Below are 18018 nucleotides of genomic sequence, written 5' to 3'. Positions count from 1 at the left end.
TCATTGCTGCCTTCAGTTACAAGCATGAGAGCACAGTAGATATGAGTCAAGCTCTTCACAGTGCTGCACAACACAAAAAAGAAGAGGTAATGGTCACAAACTGAAATAAATTCTGACTTTATAAAAATCTTTTTTCACAATGAGGGTAGTCATTAGAAGGTTATCCAAAGATGATACAGAATCTGCATCCTTAAAGATGCAAAAAAGCCAAAACCCAGCCGAACAAAGTCCTGAGCATCCCAATGTAATCTCAATGTATATCAGTTTTTAAACCACATGAAAAATGAAGTGTAAATGCCCAGGCCACAAAAATCCTCTTAGTCCAAATGTTCTGCCCAGCATTTTATTTTTGGGAAAAATGATCAAATAAATAATTAGAAAGCGCCAACTAAACAACATACTCTCCTACAGAATTTGACTTCTCTGCCAAGAACCTAAATCAGGGCAGTCAGGCTTTCAAACTTGGTAACAGCTTTCAGAGTACATTAGTCTTGCTTGCAAACAATTTCCTCTCTGGCACAGCTCAGAGGAAGATATCCATGCTTACTTCATTAAACCTATCAGCAGTGTTTGACACTAAAGATCACCATGTGCTGCTGACTTGCCTGGGAGACTGGCAGAAATGAGTCAGTCATGCTGAACTGGATAGGTCAACTCCTATCAGTCAGATTTCAAGACAGTTCTGATGGGTGGTTTCTTTCCAGCCCTGAGAGCTTTTATTTGTGTGATGCTACAAGGATTGATTCTACTGCTTGTTTTGTTTAACACAAATCTTTATGAGAAGTCTTGAGACAACTGACTTCAGTGGCAACAGAAGCTATCAGATTCCTTATTTTTTTTCATTCCTGCAAACACAGTTGGACTTGTGGAAAAAAAAGGGATGCACTGTTAAAAAAGTGCCTGGAATAAATGAAGGAAAGGTGTGGTAAAGAAAAGTATGAAAATGACAAAAGACACTGAGGATCAAAAAGTGCTGTAAGCTTTAATGAGATATATGTATATCTTACTTGTGACTGTACAAGAAAGGAACACTTTATCAGGAACACGAGTACACTCTCAGTGCAAGACCAAGATGGCCAAAACTACATCACTTAGGTCCTCCTGTTTCTTCAGTGAGCATCTCTGCATAAACAGTGCTATCAGCCCTCCATAAACATGCACTGACACATCTTTGTTGTCCTGTTTTCCAGTGATGTTATGATCTACATGTTTATTTTCAATCGTAATGCAAACAACTGCAACTAATGATGACGACAGACTCAAAAATTCCTTCTCAAGATTTTTATATTGTACTTCAAAAAATTGGAGTTTAAAGGATATGAATACATATTATGGGAGGACAACTAAACAGAAGTTCTGCTTAGTATAATTAGTTAAATATAAAAAAAACAAACCCACTTATGAAGTGAAAATGGGAAATTTTTGTCTTTTTTACATTCCATTAAGGTTTATGTATATAAATTCTGAAAATATCAAAACACCTCCTAGTCAAATCTTAAGCAAAAGCATGATTTTTTTTGCAGGTTAAAAAGTTAAATTTTTATAGTTGAATTCTGTTTCAGCCATGTGTACAGTAAATCACACTGTTTTGAGAAAAAAACCCAGCAATTAAGTATGCAATACTTAAGTTCCAGTCTATTAACTGAATACACAGATAACGAAATAGATTTTTTTTAATAAAAATGTAAAATGGATCTTTATCAATATATTAAGAATTTTTTGTCCCATGATAGTCTTAGCTCTGTAATTCAGGCCATTTTATTCCTAAAACAAAATTAGTGAATGAAAATTTTCCATAAAATGCCTATTCTTGGAAGAATTCCTTTTATTACCCTTCCCAAAATACAAATGGTGAATAAGGTCTGGGAAATTAAATGGTATTTCCATGTTATTAATTGTCCTTCACTTACATAAGTAGCAAAACCACATTAATCTCAGATGTTTACTCATAATAAACATAAATTACAACACCATACTTAATATTAATGAGCACTGATAAAATTATTTTGGTCTTTTTCTCACAAGGGAACACAGGTATTTGGCTTACACAAAGCAATTGTTCCCTCTATCTGCCTTTTATCTACCACTTTATTTTATTTATAAGAATTCTATTCTTATTTATAAGAACTTACTGCCTCAAGGCCATTTTTCATCAATACTACACAAATTTTTTATACAATAAAATCTTCCATGTATATTACAATGCTTAGACTTACTGGTAACTTTGCAGCTGAAATCTTTGCTAACTAGAAGGGCTACCATCATTATTACATTTGTGTGTTTTAACTGTGCATCAGAAAACATTTAGTAGAATTTGAGAAATGTTTCTTAAATGCTATACCTTCTTACTAAATTCATATCACTAGAACATTAAAATTAGGAGGTTCAGCAATAGGACCTAGTAAACAATAATATACTGCAAAACTTAGTGACAGACTGTTGAACCTTTAGTCATATGAAATTACACCTATAGGTTAAACATGGGAACCAGTGAGGAAGTGAGAGGTTTCTCCTCTTTTACTACATGAAAATAACTTCTACTTACTAGTGAAGTTCAAAAAGCATCTGCTCCAGATATTCTGATTCTACAAGTTCTCTACTGTGCTGCTGAGCCCTGTGTCATCAACTTTGTTGGCACCAGTCACTTCACTGGAAAACCAGAGGTCGCTAATGTCCTTGTAGCTCAAATACTGAAGTCCAGGCTCTGAGAGGGACTATTCATTTCCACAATGAAATTATGTAGCTCAGTTATTAGGTTCTCATCTTCAAGAAATGGCTTCTCATTGAAAGGAACTCAGTCTTTTTCTTGATTGCCTGATTCATTTGTGATATTGCCGTTTGATTTAGTTCCTTTGTAATCCCATCCCTTTTCATGGTGAATGCATATGCACACCCTTTCTAAAATACTGTCATGAAGAAATAAGCCTTATACATCTATGCTATGTGTACATTTGCCTGCCTCCACTCCTAAAGATATGCATTTGTTGGTCATTTTCAACTGCATTTGAGGAAATGGCAGTTTCAAGCATAAACAGCTGCCCTTGTGTTTTTGGAAATAATGGAAAACAGAGAAGGGCAATCCAAACAAGAGGCCTGTTTGTCATGTTACTTTTAATACTATATTGTATTAAAAAGCAAAAGAAACTTAATTTTTATACTAATCAACCAGAAAACAAAACAAAACCCTGCAGGAAGTATATCAGGCTTTGTTAGTTTGAATAATTGGCACCTAGTGCAGTAGCTTATTTTCGCAGTTGTTTTTTTTTTCATGTAGTAGCATAATCTTCTGTGGTTAGGCTGCAAATTTTATGTGGCTCTGGAGAGTCCTTTTGAAAATACAAGAACCATGATAATACTTATGAAGATCTCCCTTAAAAGCATACCTTATTTCCTTTATTTGGAAAAACATGATCAAAAATGATAATTTTGATCAGACAGTTTGTAACTTGCTAGAAAACAAGACACAATAATAGCTTCTTAATGGATACCTTGTGAACAACTCTGTCTCTTAGAGTGGGTCTATGGGACCCTGAAGTAAATTTAATATACACCTAAAGCTGTCAGTTAGATGGGGATCAAGAAAACAGGGAAATAGACTGGAAAAATAAAGTATAAAGAAACCTAAAAATATAGGCTAAAGCATAGAGTATCCTACAGAGGATTACAGAATGCCTTTATATAACAAGCATATTACATTAAGTGGAATGTTTTTTAAATGCCCACTAGGTAATAACAAATATTTACATTCTAGCATTTTCTAGATGCTGAATGAAAAGCTTTTGGCCCATTGAGTTAGCCATGGTACAAACCTAAGACTGGTTTTAACACCAGCCTCCGACATCAGGGTAAATTCAAAGAGCCTAAATCAGGCTTTAAACCCAGGCTCCTTCAATGATGGCGAAGAGAATGAGACACTTCAGCTGGAAGTTTAGGTGCTGGAAGACACGCTGAATACCTACACAACCCTGAATATTGGGATGTATGCAAATTTCCATTCCTCTTCAGAGTTCAGACACTTGAACCAAGATTATAAAAGTGATATATCAGACTACTGAAAATGCAGACCATGACATTATTTTCTGAAGACTGAAACCTGTTTTCAGGGAGGTCCCCTTAAATAATATTGCCTACTTTTGCATATTTATTTAGGAGTTAGAATACAAGCTCAAGAGGTGATGATTTTGTTAATTTCTGTGTTAAGAACACCATGAAGGCTTTACAAGGGAGTCTACCTCCAGCCCACCAGGAAGAGCATTCATTTACGAGGCAGCTGATTCTCATTCAGTCTAAGTATGAACTCTAAACTGTGACTTCAAGCAGAAAAAGGTCATATGCGTATCTCAGCTAAGGAGCTCTCAGAGGAACTGTTTCGGCAATCAGAACAAACATTTTGCTCAGAAATGCTAAGCCTTGTCATTGGCTAAACAATTGTACCAAATACCCTTATGTTGCCCTGAAAACTCAGCTTCTGAGCTTGCTGACATAGTTTTCTAAAAACTTTCCCAAGACAGTAACTGTAAACATAGATATGTGTACATTCTTTCTGTTACACGTCTTGTGATGGACATCTCTCACGGCCAGTGCTGTTGGGAAGGTGTTATCCTGACGATCCAATCCCTGGCCGTGGTCAGAAACCTATAAATTCTGAGAGAAGAAATAAAGTTATCTCTTCCTTTCACCACACCTCAAGCTGTGTCCATGTGATCCTATTCGTCTCCAGCAGCAACACCCTTAGGCAAGTTGTTTTTTTTTAATAATAAATCTTAGAAGAGATTAACTTAAAACTAATAAAACTGAAGAATATTTAATGTTATAAAATAATAAGGGCTCAAAGTGTTCCACTTGCCAGAAGCAAAAGAATAAATAGGAGAAAATAAGGAGAATAATGGCCTAAATCTAACCAAACAGTGACACCATAAAGAACAATTAAACAAATATCAAATAGGGGGAAGAAATCTAGAGTTAACCAACTTGTTAATGGTAATCTTTAATTACTTCTGCAAATATATTTTAATATTTCTACCCAATATACACTTCGTTATTACTGTCTAATGGAACATTGTACAATAGAGGCAGATTGTTCTTTGATAGTAAAGGTTCATTTGTTTTCTTACTTAAGCTGAAAAATATTTCAATTCTATCTGATGTCAGGGAAAAGGAAAAATGACAATCCAAACAAAACCAAATGTGTTAAAACCCAGTAATTTCTTCAATAAAATTTAAACCCAAAGGTCTGAACATTGTATACTATTGACAGGCACATCATTGTCAATGGTTGGCACTCAGTTACCATTTCTATTATAAAGACTGCTTTGTCATATAACAGCAGAAAGATGAGTTTGTGAAATCACCTGCAATCTTAAATACATAACTCACAGATTTCTTCTTGATACACCGGAATTTAATTTACGTTTTAAAATTAAAGTGATGGATTTTACACTATTTCAGTGCATTATCTATGAATTCTTCAAACTAGATGAACAACTGGATGACCAAAAGCCTTGAGGAGACATCAAATAAAATATTAAAACTTGATTGTTGTCCTGAATCATAATATTATAATTAATCTTGTATATGTCCAAAGGCATACTAGAAACTCGTAAAATAATCATCAGTTAAACAGATTTTAAGTAGAAGGCGGAAGCATACTAAAATGTTACTTTTGTGGATTTTTAAGGATAGTATTTCTCTGTAAATAGTTTTCTCACTCTAAAATATTTGCACAGTGAAATTTGACTAATCTGTGATAAATTCATATAGGTATGAACTGCGAATTTCTACTAGCATTGCATTGGTGAAGTTAAGCACTGGCATAATTTAGAGATAAAAAAGACTCTGACACCACCATTACATTTGGGTTGCATTACTTTCTAAAAAAAAACCAATGTATCTCCTAGCTCAACCAGATGTTACACATTATATACAGAAATCACTTTCTGAATTTGACAGACTGCATTACACAGGAGATCAAATCAACTTTGAGTAATTGTTCCTCTGACCTTTAACTATTAATATAAAACCTGATGAATTGAATGAAGGACACACAAATTAGAATGGCATGAGACAGTAAAACGCTGTATGAAAATACAAAAATAATCAGCTAATACACGTATACTTCCCATGAAAAATATTTCCTTGCCATGCCTTACAGAACCGCAATTTAAAATTATAATAAGCTCATTCCTTTGAGACTTTTTTCCTAGTAAAAATTATTATATAGGGTTTTTTAATAATGTCTAGGTATAAGCTTTACATTCTGTAGAAGTTTTCTTGCCATGTGGAACTGCTTTCCCCCCAAACACCCAGCTGATTAACACCACTGCAAGGGAAATCCACTGATATAAACTAAAGACACCATCTGGGGGAGAAGTAAATAAAGCCAGAGAAAAGGTGAGCACAAACAGCAGATAAGAGTGCAGGCAGACAGAGATCAATAGACCTGCTTTGGGAAGTAAGAATGTAAGTTTTCAACTTCTGTGAAAAAATAAAAATGGTTTATCAAATTCAGACTACAATGTCAGTAAAAGTATGCATGCAGCTTTGCCTAAGCAGTTTTAGCTGAGAAGATATCCAATACAAAACAATAATGTGACATTAAAACATCATCATTATGACAGTAAAATAAGCCAGGGAATAATTAATTTTTTTCTAGAGATTTAAATGTAGACCACCAGTCTTTTCTAGTAAGTATACAATTATTAGCCTTGAAACAGAAAACTTGGATCATTAGGTATGCTTCCTAATTCTATGCACCAAGACTTAGAAAGAAAGAAACCTAAATCCAGAGCTTTCAGATTTTTTAGAACACCTGTTAAATACTGTTTTTAAATGGGGCTTGTGATGGTCACACTCAGTGGAGCATCCAGAAGTGGAAGCATGCATAGGGGCACACACCAGACTCAAATGCATGATCTTGCACAATCCCAGTTCTCTTTAGTCATGACATTCCTTGCCCACAAGCTTGCACACTCATTCCCTTGCAGAAATTCTCCTTCCATGGGGCTTCCCTCACTAGCTTCCTTTAGTGAAAAAAAATTAAATTCAGGAAATAACATTTTATTCATGGGCTTAATAATACAGCTGTCATTAAGACAAATCTTATATGGAAATAGAAAAGAAATCCTATCTAACAATTACTGAAAGAATGGAAAATCTGCTAAACTTAGAAGACCAATAGATATTTTTAAGAACACCTAGTAAGTCCAAACAACTTATGCAGAAGTAGTTCTTTCATATTATAATGAGACACAGAGCAAGACAAAAATTATTAAAAATGCTCATGTGGTGATGGCAAAACCAATGGATGTCCTAAGTGCATAAAATGGGAAAGAAAACAGTGTATCCTCTGATTTGCATCTAGGTCAGTTTTTGCACAGAATACTATGTATTGCCTACCAACCACACATAACAGTCTCATTAATATGCTTCTGACCAATAAAACAGGCCCCAAACATAACTTTCAAGATATACTCTTCCTCCAGCTGGTTGTTACACAGGAAGTTACAGCATGCCATGCTTGCTTCAAGAGTTTTCATTGCAGAGATATTTCTATGATGTATTTTACGTTTTAACTTTGACATGTTGTCCAGAACTTTTGTACTAACCGCAGTATACACTTGTTTAAAAAGTCTTTCATTACACAAAAAATTGAATCAACCAACAATCAAACCCCACCAAACAAAGCTAGTCTGGATCCCATACCTCTATTGTGAAACTTAAATCAGTCTTTTTGTTATCTTGCTATCAAGATCTAGACATTAGCCCCTACAGAAAGATGCGTGAAAAGTAATTTTTTTAAAAAGAAAAATCTTACATTAAAAGAGAACATCACAAGTGTATGAAATTATATGTATATCATTCTATTATAATTAAGGCAGGTTTTATTATCACATCAGAATCCTGTTTTCTTCAGTCAAGAGGCACAACAGAAATTTCACAAAAGGTCTGACTAGAATTAAATTGCTCTCAGGAGCAATGCCTTTATTTGCAGGCATCCTCTTACACTTGTCAAAGTCCAAAATTTGCAACTATAAGAAACAAGTATCTACAGAATCAGAGTGCAACTACTAAACACAAGATTCCATAATTCCACATTCAGCACACTGTGACCCCATACAGGAACTTACCATTTTATCTGACATGTATTTTATCTAAGAAAGGAATACATCAAAGCACAGTAAATTTTCCAGCAAAAATTATTTAACTATGCTATGAAAATGAAAAGCTATGCTAAACTGCTTATCAGGATGTCAAGTGTATAAAAGAATCAACTACTTTTAAGAGGAACCAGTCAGTCTTTCAAAGTAGTTTTTTTTTATAACACTGTCTAGAAATTTTATCAATGTAGCCATAGTATGGTTTGCTACAACTTTTTTTGACTTCACAATAATTGTCATGTCAAAATGGTTAGGAAAACCTCGTGAAAAAAATGAAACCTCTCTGACCCCTTAAAGTCTTACCAGGTAATTTCAATTTAACATAGATGAAACATCTATATTACCCAAAGTATTATGGAAAGAAGGAATAGTTTAATTTCCATGCTACAGACTCCAGCACACTCTGCCTGCAAAGTCTGGGAACACAACCATAGGAAAAATCATACTGTGTTAGTGATCATTCAGGTCCCCACTTTAGGGAATCACATTCAGTTCCTTTTCTGTTTCCCCACTCCTTTTCCTAGTGCACATGCCACTGAGCTACATCTCCTGTCTCCTACACCCACTTAAAGCTTCCAGCATTAAGTTTTAGCAGTGACAAGAGGAGACTGTGAGACAAGGCACAGCATCCAGAAGCTGACAGCTACAGACATGGCCAACTGCTCCAATTCCTTGGAGCATTCATTGCATACTTGGCATCAGCACTCCCTGCATACTTGCAGCAGACCACATAAGAAGAATTAGGCTGCAGCTAAACTCAGTCTAATAAGCACATGTTGCTGATACCCAAGCACTGATGCAGGCTCACTCAACTGTATTCAGAAAGCCAACCTGAGCTTTGTGATGTAGTTCACTATTATAACTGGAACAATACAGCATTCTATAGTTTCTCTGAGGGTCAGAAGGGAGGTGTGTTTATTATACCTCCACATCTTCAGAAAAGCAGCGTATTTATTAAAACAAAAACCTCCAACTGCCTTTTTCATTGTCCAAACAGAAAGTAAATTAGTCATCACTAATTTGTCTGACCTTAGCAGCACCAAGGCCATGGAGTGACTGCACATAACCATAATATGGAAGATGTAGAATCATGGGAAAATTCAGGTTGAAAATTTACCCCAAGAAGTCTCCAATTCAATCCCTTTCTCCAAGCATGGTTATCTCAGAACATGTTGTTCAAGGCTTTTTTTCCATTTGGGTCTTGAAAATCTCCAAGAGGACTGCACAGCTCTGGGAAACCTTGACTAAACATGCAGTGCTTGACTATCCTCACTCTGAAAAACCTTTTCACCATCACTAACACCTTATTTCAACACACATCTTGTCCTCTAGAGACACTAGGGAGAATAGACTGGCCTTTTCTTCCTGACAGCTTTCTCACAGCTATTGGGTCACTAGGTCAGTTATGACCTATTACCATAGTGGCTGGTATCCTGGCAGCTTTCTCTTTTCCAGGCTGAAATAGATTTCCCCTCAATCTCTCCTCCTGCAACACAAGCTCCAGAACCCTTCCTTGATGGCTCTTCACTGAACTCACTTCAAGTAGCATCTTAAAGCATTCCCAATCACCTAACAGGGAGAACACTAAGACAAAGGCTGAAGCCTCTACAGAGTACAGGATTTTTCTTGAATGAAATTGAAGATAACAAGTTAAAAGAATATGCGTCCATTTCTTAGGAAACTGTTCTGGAGACTTAGTACTGGGAAGGGTGTATGGTAGATGCATTCTAAATCATATCTTTCACATTTTCAACTGGTTGGCTCCAGAGGCATACTCAGGTGCATGTAGGAAATGCTGACATTAGATAATTCCCTACTACACAGCAAGCTGACAGCTTAAAATCATGTTCAGAGACTATTCCTATTAAGTATAGTTTAATAATTTGTTCCAAATTCCTACATTTGTAGTAAAAAGAAATCTCAAAATGGAAAAATACCATCTTTTTTCAGAGAAACAACAGATGAAGATACCCATATACTCAGAGCACTGAAGGATTTTAACTTGTATGAAATCTATAAACAGTTTGCAAAGTTTAAAATAGTTTAATTCCTATGCAGGAATTGACAGAATTTGACAACTATTGCTGCAATAATTTCCAGTTAGAATATTTCATTCACTAGCTCATAAAAAAGTAATTAGCAGAGGAGTTTCGAAAAAGCACTGCCATAATGTTTTAAAATCAATTTACTTTTACCTTCTCTAAACGTGAAACTTAAAACCTCATGTCTTTTTCTGTGTAAAATATCATGAATCAAATTAAGTGATTTAATACAAGAATTGTCAATCAAACTACAAAACAATCTAACTGATAATTTACTTACTATTTTAAATCATATGACTGAATTAGAAGATTTACTGAAGATTCAAATGTAAAATGATTTTCATAAATGAAGCAGCATGATTTCTTCATGCTCATGGTAAGAAATTGATCTTTTCATCCTCACACTGCAGCTATGAACAAAACCAACCTTTCACCACATTCACAAAAATAAAGTGCTGACTTTGAAGTATTTTAAAATAAGAGCAGCATGATTAAGCCATCTAGGTTATAGCTGAAAAACATAATATGAAATAGGAGCTTTTTGAGGAAATTACGGTCTTAAGCATTAGTATTTTTTCTGTATATTCTGCTTTTACATTATACTATCAAAGAGGTCATTACAGTAAATACCAGCATGGAATTGGAATGGAAACTAGCTTTATGAGGGGAAATAAAAACCTTCTTTTGTTGAAGCTTTTCATGTTTGAGCTTAATGCAACTGAAGTGCCTCATCAATCCACTGGGATGACTGTGTACTGGCACAAAGGAGGCGGTACAAACAGGCAGCAGACACAGGCACAGCTGTAGCAGTGACAACTTTTGTGAGCTTACACTGCTATCAAAGTGTATGTCAAGTCTATTAAAATTCTATTAAATAAAAAAAAGTTGACCTGCTTTTAATCTAGATTTAACCAGGGCCTCTGTCCTGTTCACTGCAAAGCCATACAAAAGTTCATATTGCGCAAAGAATAAATGTCCAGGGATAAAAACAACACCTCTCAATTGTCTCAATACAAGTTTATGCTGCTGTAAATGCTTGTGGAATTACTCTGCTAGAACTCGATATCATAACCGGTTTTAAATGAATTAAGACTGCAATGTTGCCAAAAGGGTAGATTCCCACACACACAGCTTGTGCTGGCATTATTCTGCTTCCCTTCTAGTTGCATATATTAACTTAAGAGCCGTTACAGCTGATCCAACTTACTCAATATTTGCAAGAAAAAACAATGTCAGTGCAAAAGGAGAGATGGAAGCACACAATCAGGACAGGGAGAAGGGCAAAACAGATGAACCTTGTTAAAGCAGAAGCTTTGTTTGCCTCAATCCCACAGACAGCAGTTCAACACTGAGGTTTAACAGGCTGGAGTATTTTCAGCAGGATCAGTTCTCTGAGCAACCAACATTGTACAAATGAGGACATAACAACGGGCAGCAGTACTAAACAGCCTGAGAGAGGAAGAAGATAGGACTGCTTTCCAGAGCACTGACAGTTTAAATTGTCTCACAGTGTTCACTGAAGTGCACTTGTAGATTGTACACAATTGCTATTGTTAAACTGGAGAAGTTCCTCCAAACCAGATGTGTTACTTCTCAATATACATTTATCAAAACATTCCTTTAACTTGACATCTATTTTCCCCAAAACACACTGCTATTTCTAATAAATTAGCTGTTATAATCAAAAGATACAACTTCTTTCTCGTATTCTTTCCTATAGCCTCAAAATCAAATCAGAAACTTTGACTGCTACAAGGTAAATAACAAAAGTAGTCTTGGTTACACAGTGTGGATGAATATAAATGTAATGACAAATCAAAAAGTTCAGAACATAAACAAATCACATTATGGTTAAAATGAAACTTTTGCTGTGAGATATTATCAAATGGTAAAGGGTAAGAAAGCCCTTCACAACACACATTACTGAAAATGGCTTGAAAGAAGTGTTTAAAGTTCAAAGACTGAAAACTCATCCCAATACATACAGACTGCAGACTCCTAAATGCGGAACAGAAGAATGAAAATCCAGATCTGCAATACAAATAACTATTTTTCTGCCTAAAGCTGTGCCCCACACATAGCTAAGACTCTCTAAGGTTGAACAGCTGCTTTGGTATTAGAAATCTAGAAACAATTTTTAGCATCCCTTCCTTTCTAAGGTCATCTAGTAAACGCTCTCATTCTCTCCCTGTGGCCTGCTCCTGGAGGCAGTTTCTGAGTGATGTCAAAATTTCTGATGAATGTAATAAACTTCAAAACTTGGGAGATATGAATTACCTTTCTACTGTTTCCTTTAAGTACTAAAATAAATCCCGTCCTTAAAGAAACTGCTTTTACCACTGGCACATTACAGAAAAGTGGGACACTAACACTCTATTCTCTTACCTACAGTTGCAGAAAATAGGCAAATATCATTTAGAGAGGATCAGAAGTGAACAGAGATAACTTCCTGCTGTCCACATTCATGTTCAGACACTTCTATACTTGCTAGTCTATATATTCATTTTTAATTGTATTCATAATTCTACATGCAGTACCTCTGAAGAAAGAGCACATAACATTGTTGATTCCACTGGAGGACAAAACAATTAAAATGCAAATGTAGATTGTTATTATAGAAGACCTTTATTGAACCTTGCTTTTAATCTAAATTGCTATATAAATTAATAGTTTTGGAATAACTTATCCACTTTATTCAGTTCAGGACCATTTTTAGGTGAATATTTAAGCATTGTATTTCACTAAGCAACTTTCGGGCTTAGCGAGACCTGGGAAAAGTCTTAAATATTGTATCTACTTAATTTCTACTATGAAAGCAGACTTTATTCAGGAAGATGAATGAAAAACAGCTTAGTAAAGCACACTTTGCCCAAGCAATGTAAAAGAATTCTGGAACATTTACTACAATATTTACAGTCATATGTGCATAATGGTAATCTCTTAATACTCTACACTAAGAATTTAAGACTAACTACATGCTTGCACCAAAGGCTATTAATCAATACCTCATTGTTTGACCTGGAGATGCCAAACACGTTTAACCCTATGCCTTATCATGCTGTTAACAAAAAGAATTACCATGTCTTAACTAGATATTCCTACTGTGTTTCTAACCCTCCAGTCAACTCCAGCTTCTATGAGAACTTCTTCAATGATGTCAACCTCTGACAAGTGAGTACTTAATAAATCTAAAGCTCCATTTACAAAGTAGTTGGAAAAGAGTAAAGGAACTCCCACTTCTGCACAGACAGTGTGGCAATGAGATATTCCTTACTCTATCCTGGTTTTTTTGCACACTGACTGGAAATTATTCTGGTGGCTGCCTGACTGCAGTTGGAGCTTTTGCAAAACATAGCCCTGGCACTGTGAATCTCCCAAGACCACTAAGAGTTTCAGAGCTTCCAACCTAGATATGAGTAGAACATGTGCAGCAGGTCAGAACACTGTAAACCTGAGCTCTGACAGGTCTGAGGGCAGACAAGGGGGCAGACAAGAAGGGCAGAAATGAAAGAGGTTTCCTGGAGAGGTCAGGCAAACCCTGATGTTGGGGGGTTTCACAGTTTAGCCAGGAAAACCCTTCACTGACCTGATATGAGTGCTGATGACAGGCCCACTTCAAGTGGGAAGCTGGGTTAAATAATTTCCAGATGTCCATGACAAAGAAAGTAATTTCTGTTATTGAGTAGCTGCAAAGGCAGCTGATTTACCTGTGTGCAGTTGCTTAATGACAGTATCATATGATTTAATGTTCTGTTCATGTTTAGGAAATTAGAGATGCAGCCATAAAAGTTAATATTCTATAAATATTTAAAAAAACCCCTAAATTCTGATTAAACTCATAGTTATGTTAAGTCACAGCTCCTTTTTTAAAATTAAGTATGTATTTCTCAAACTCCATTGAAACTGCTGATTCTTCTAAACAAAATCATCTTTTACATATCTAGATGTAAACAACCATGGGCAAATATCCATTACTTGATTTTTTTTCCACAGAACAGGAAACATATTTAAAAAATTAATCCTAAAGGTTGCTGCAGTATTATAGTCTATTCCATGCATCTGCAGAATAAAAACAAACCAACAACAAATCTCTAAAACAAAGGGATTTTTTGGTTGTGTTCGCCTTGTGTTTTTCCAGGTAAGGTGAAATATATTTTAGTTTTACTAATAAGAAGGAAGTTTTGCTGGTACACAACTTTTACTCTACTTAAAATTTCTTTAAAGATACGATTGTTTAGGTTTTTAAGAGAATGTTTTTGCAGATAACAAGATCAGAGTGACTGCTCCAGGAAGATCACTTCAGCAAAACAAAGGGAAATAACGTATTTCATAACAGCTGTCAGAACACCGTATAGATTTAAAAAAAAACCCTTGAGGGCTCAAGCCTTTGCTAACACCTTGAATTGTGTCCAAATGAAGAACACAATTTAGGAGTTTAGGCAGAGATGTATGGTAATATTACCTCATCCACTTACATGTTGAACATTTTACTCTGTACTAGTTGAAGCTTTTTAACGCCTAAATTCTGATAAAGGTAGACAAATAAAATAGTAAAAAGAGATTTGAAGGGACTTTATACTACTATTTTAACTCCCAAGCCTCCAAGTTCATTAGAAATTGTGACTGTTACTTGTTGGGTCGATTTCTCTGTCTTCGAACTACAAGATGGAGAACTAACCTTTATTTAGTATTCTCCTAGATGATGTGGAAGCTTTTTGTTATTTTCCAGGCTTGTTTTAAAAATCTGTTAATCTGTTTGCCAGATCTCTGCCATCCTATGTGACACTCACATCAATTTTATATACTATGCCAGTGTATGAAAACTTTTGAGAAATACTGCACTACTACTTGACAGCATTTTGCTAAGTGAGAGGCAGTAAGCCTCACACACAATTCCACAGGCTGGCAGTTTAACAGAATGTGCACTTCCAATACAAAACCACACAAAAAAGAAAAAATTATGGTACCAAGGCAAAGCACTTGGTGAAAGCATCACAACTTCCACAGGCACAGTTACCTCGTGGTAATACTTTTGCAGAGTCTGAGGATAATTTCAGCATCAAGACAAAGTCCAGATAAGGTATTAGCAACTCGCACACCTTGCTGACAAGTTTTATCTGTCTTGCTATGCTTCTTGGGTAAGTTGAGTTAATTAGTATCACCTCTACGCCAGCAGCAAACCTACCACGCTGTTTTTCATCATGGCTCTAATACTGAATCCCTCGCAGGCCTGCTGCTTGTCCTGCTGCTTGTCCTTCTTCTCCCGCTGCCGGGGGCGCCTGTCACCTGCGGGCTTTGAGGGGCCGGGCCCCCCCTCCTCAATTACCATCTCCCCACCGGCACCCGCGACGGACCAGAGGCAAATTACGGACTGGAAAAAACAAGCGAACATCAGCGTCCCGCGCCCAGCGAGTTAGAGCAGGCAGCACGTCCGACTCCGCTCCCTGCACAACCAGCGACAGCCCCACACACCCGATCCGCGCCTTCCCTGCCCCTCACAGGCCCCCCCCTTGTCTGCCCCTCGCCCCCAATTCCCTTCTGCAACATCCCAGCTCGTCCCCCTCCTCCGCCGTGTCCCAGCCCTTTCATCACCACCTGATGTCCTTGTCCCTCGGGGGGGTCCTCGCCCCTGTCCGTCCGCCCGCTGCTGTCCCCCCGCCGGGTCCGGCCCTGCGGGTCCCTCTGGGGCTCCGTTGGGCACCTGCCGCCACGCGCGGTCCCTCGGCCACCCGACCGTCGCCAGGCAACGCGTCAACAACCCGCCGGGGAAGCGGGAGGGAAATCACAGAGAGCCCCGTCGGCATCGCCCGGCCCCGCACAGCTGTACCTACGCCCGATGCACCGTACATAGGGGCGGCGGACAGCAATTAACGAGAAAGTCATTAGCGGTGTGGGGGGGAAATGTGAGGCGATGACGTGAGAAGAGCGTGGGCGGGTGTGACACCGGCCAAAAACTACGCTACCCAGAGAGCCCAGCGTGCGCCTCCACCTCCCTCTCTAAGGCGCATGCGCGTTCAGGGCCGGCCCACCCTGCCCGCCGTCGCGCGCGACCCCCCAGGGCGGCTACAGGGGAAGTGCTCGAGCTGCAGGCGCGGCCGGCACGTGCGCGCGCGTGCACGCACGCGTCGCCCCTCTCCTCCCCCGCGCCCGCCGCCGCCGCCATGATCGGTGAGTGAGCGCGTCAGGGAGCGGGACGAGCCCGGATGCAGATCCGCCCTTTCCTCCCCGCCCCTTTCTTCCCCGCCCCGTCCCTGCTTCTAGCGCCGCGGCCGCTGTTGTCGCCTCTCCTGTTGTCCCATCTCCGGCCCTGAGGGGCGGCGGGGGCTGCTCCGGTTGCCTTCAGTCCCCGCCCGTCTCCCCCCGTGCCGTGGCAGGGCGGGGGGAGCTGGGGCTGGCCTCGGGTCCGTGCAGGGGTGGGTAAAGTGCTGAGAGGGGTCGCTACCCTCCTGTTTTGCCCCCGTGGGAAAGGGGTAAAATGTCTGGCCAACCTTTGTGGCTGAGGTCATTTTTAAATTGGTTTTTATTCCTTCTCAGTGTTATCGATTGTAAATGCTTCTCGGCAAGGTTTGTGTGATCTGCGAACTTTTTTTGGCCTTGCCAGCATGTATACGAGTTAATGGTCTGGCGTGGTGCCTGGTGGCGACCTGGAAAAGAAGCAACTTAGAACATCTCATGGTGTTGGGAGTGTGACCCTTTGGTCCTTGAGCTGCTTTCTGTACTTGTCCGGTGCTGATGTGTAGCGTGACCCGGTTGTTTCAGCAGTGGGTTTTCTTCTCTTCCTTGAAGGATTAATCCGTACCTGGGGAATTCAGAGTTACAGGATCCGTTTTGTAGCCTTCCTATTTCACATTTCCTCTTGCTTTGAGTTTCTCAGTTTTGAGAATTATTTAAAGTAAAACCTATAAAATGTAGGGGATGCACATGCATTTTAGCAACTCTTTGCTGTCCTCAGGCTTGCTGTTTCATCATCAGGTGGTGTCATAGTTGCTGTCTAGTTAAGATCTGATCAAGTTGAAAACCGTGCATTTTGTTGTGAAAATATTTATTGTTTTTAAATCGAACATCTCAGAAGTTTCTGAGAATGCTATGGGCCTTTCAGCTATTCATTTTTTCCTTTTCAGTTTATGCTTACAGGTGTACAGCTAATGTTCTTCACCTTTGCTAAAGCTAAAAAGAAGGTTATAAGCAATTGACCAGTATTTTCACTCTGTATACATATTAATGCAAATTATCTCTTCCTAGCTGTGGAATTTTTCTTACAGGACTTTCTTGTCATTTGGGCTACTTTCTCTGATGTAGTAGAGAACATTTTAAATTGAAGGCTTGGTTTAAGGAAAGCACAGAGGGTCAGGTATTCCACTGTTTTTATTTTGCAATATCATCTGCTCCTCTGATGTATTGCTGTAGTATATAAAATACATGTGTTTTTAGAACTGCAGTGTGTGTTTGACTTTGAATGCTTCAGAAAAGTAAGTTGAGTGTACCTCAGGGGCTGCCCATGTGGTTACAGAGCTGATGCTTCTAGCCCTCACTCTGAAATCTAAATATTTACTTACTGCTCATGAATATAAATGTTATATGACCGAGGAATGATAATTTTATTTTCGCCATGGCAGAAGGAAACCTTTGTGAATATTGATTATGAAATGTGTGGACCAATTAGTTGCAAATTTAAAAACACAGCTTTACATGAGTTGCAACTTGCCTTGGTTTAACCCCAGCTCAACTAAGCACTGCAGAGCTGCTGGCTCACTCCATCCTCCCCTGCCTAGCAGTGGGATGAGTAGGAGAATTGGGGTCAAAATAAGAACAGCTTAATA

The 18018-nt window shown here is 38.2% G+C and overlaps 1 protein-coding gene across 1 annotated transcript in view; it reads right to left on the bottom strand.

The window, feature by feature from the left end:
• PACRG (parkin coregulated) overlaps positions 1 to 16183 on the bottom strand; it is a 215193-nt gene extending 199010 nt beyond the window's left edge. Inside the window, exons 1-2 of the mRNA XM_015621001.3 lie at positions 15794 to 16183; positions 15384 to 15569 (exon numbers count right to left, since the gene is read on the bottom strand). Coding sequence (XP_015476487.1) covers positions 15384 to 15527 — 144 coding nt within the window. The 5' untranslated portion in view covers positions 15528 to 15569; positions 15794 to 16183. The remainder of the gene's footprint in view (positions 1 to 15383; positions 15570 to 15793) is intronic.
• Positions 16184 to 18018: the final 1835 nt, after the last annotated feature.

This window comes from Parus major, chromosome 3 (assembly GCF_001522545.3).
Source record: "Parus major isolate Abel chromosome 3, Parus_major1.1, whole genome shotgun sequence".
NCBI lineage: Eukaryota > Metazoa > Chordata > Aves > Passeriformes > Paridae > Parus > Parus major.
The sequence above is the reverse complement of the archived record's forward strand: the minus strand, read 5'-3'. Positions and strand labels throughout refer to the sequence as shown.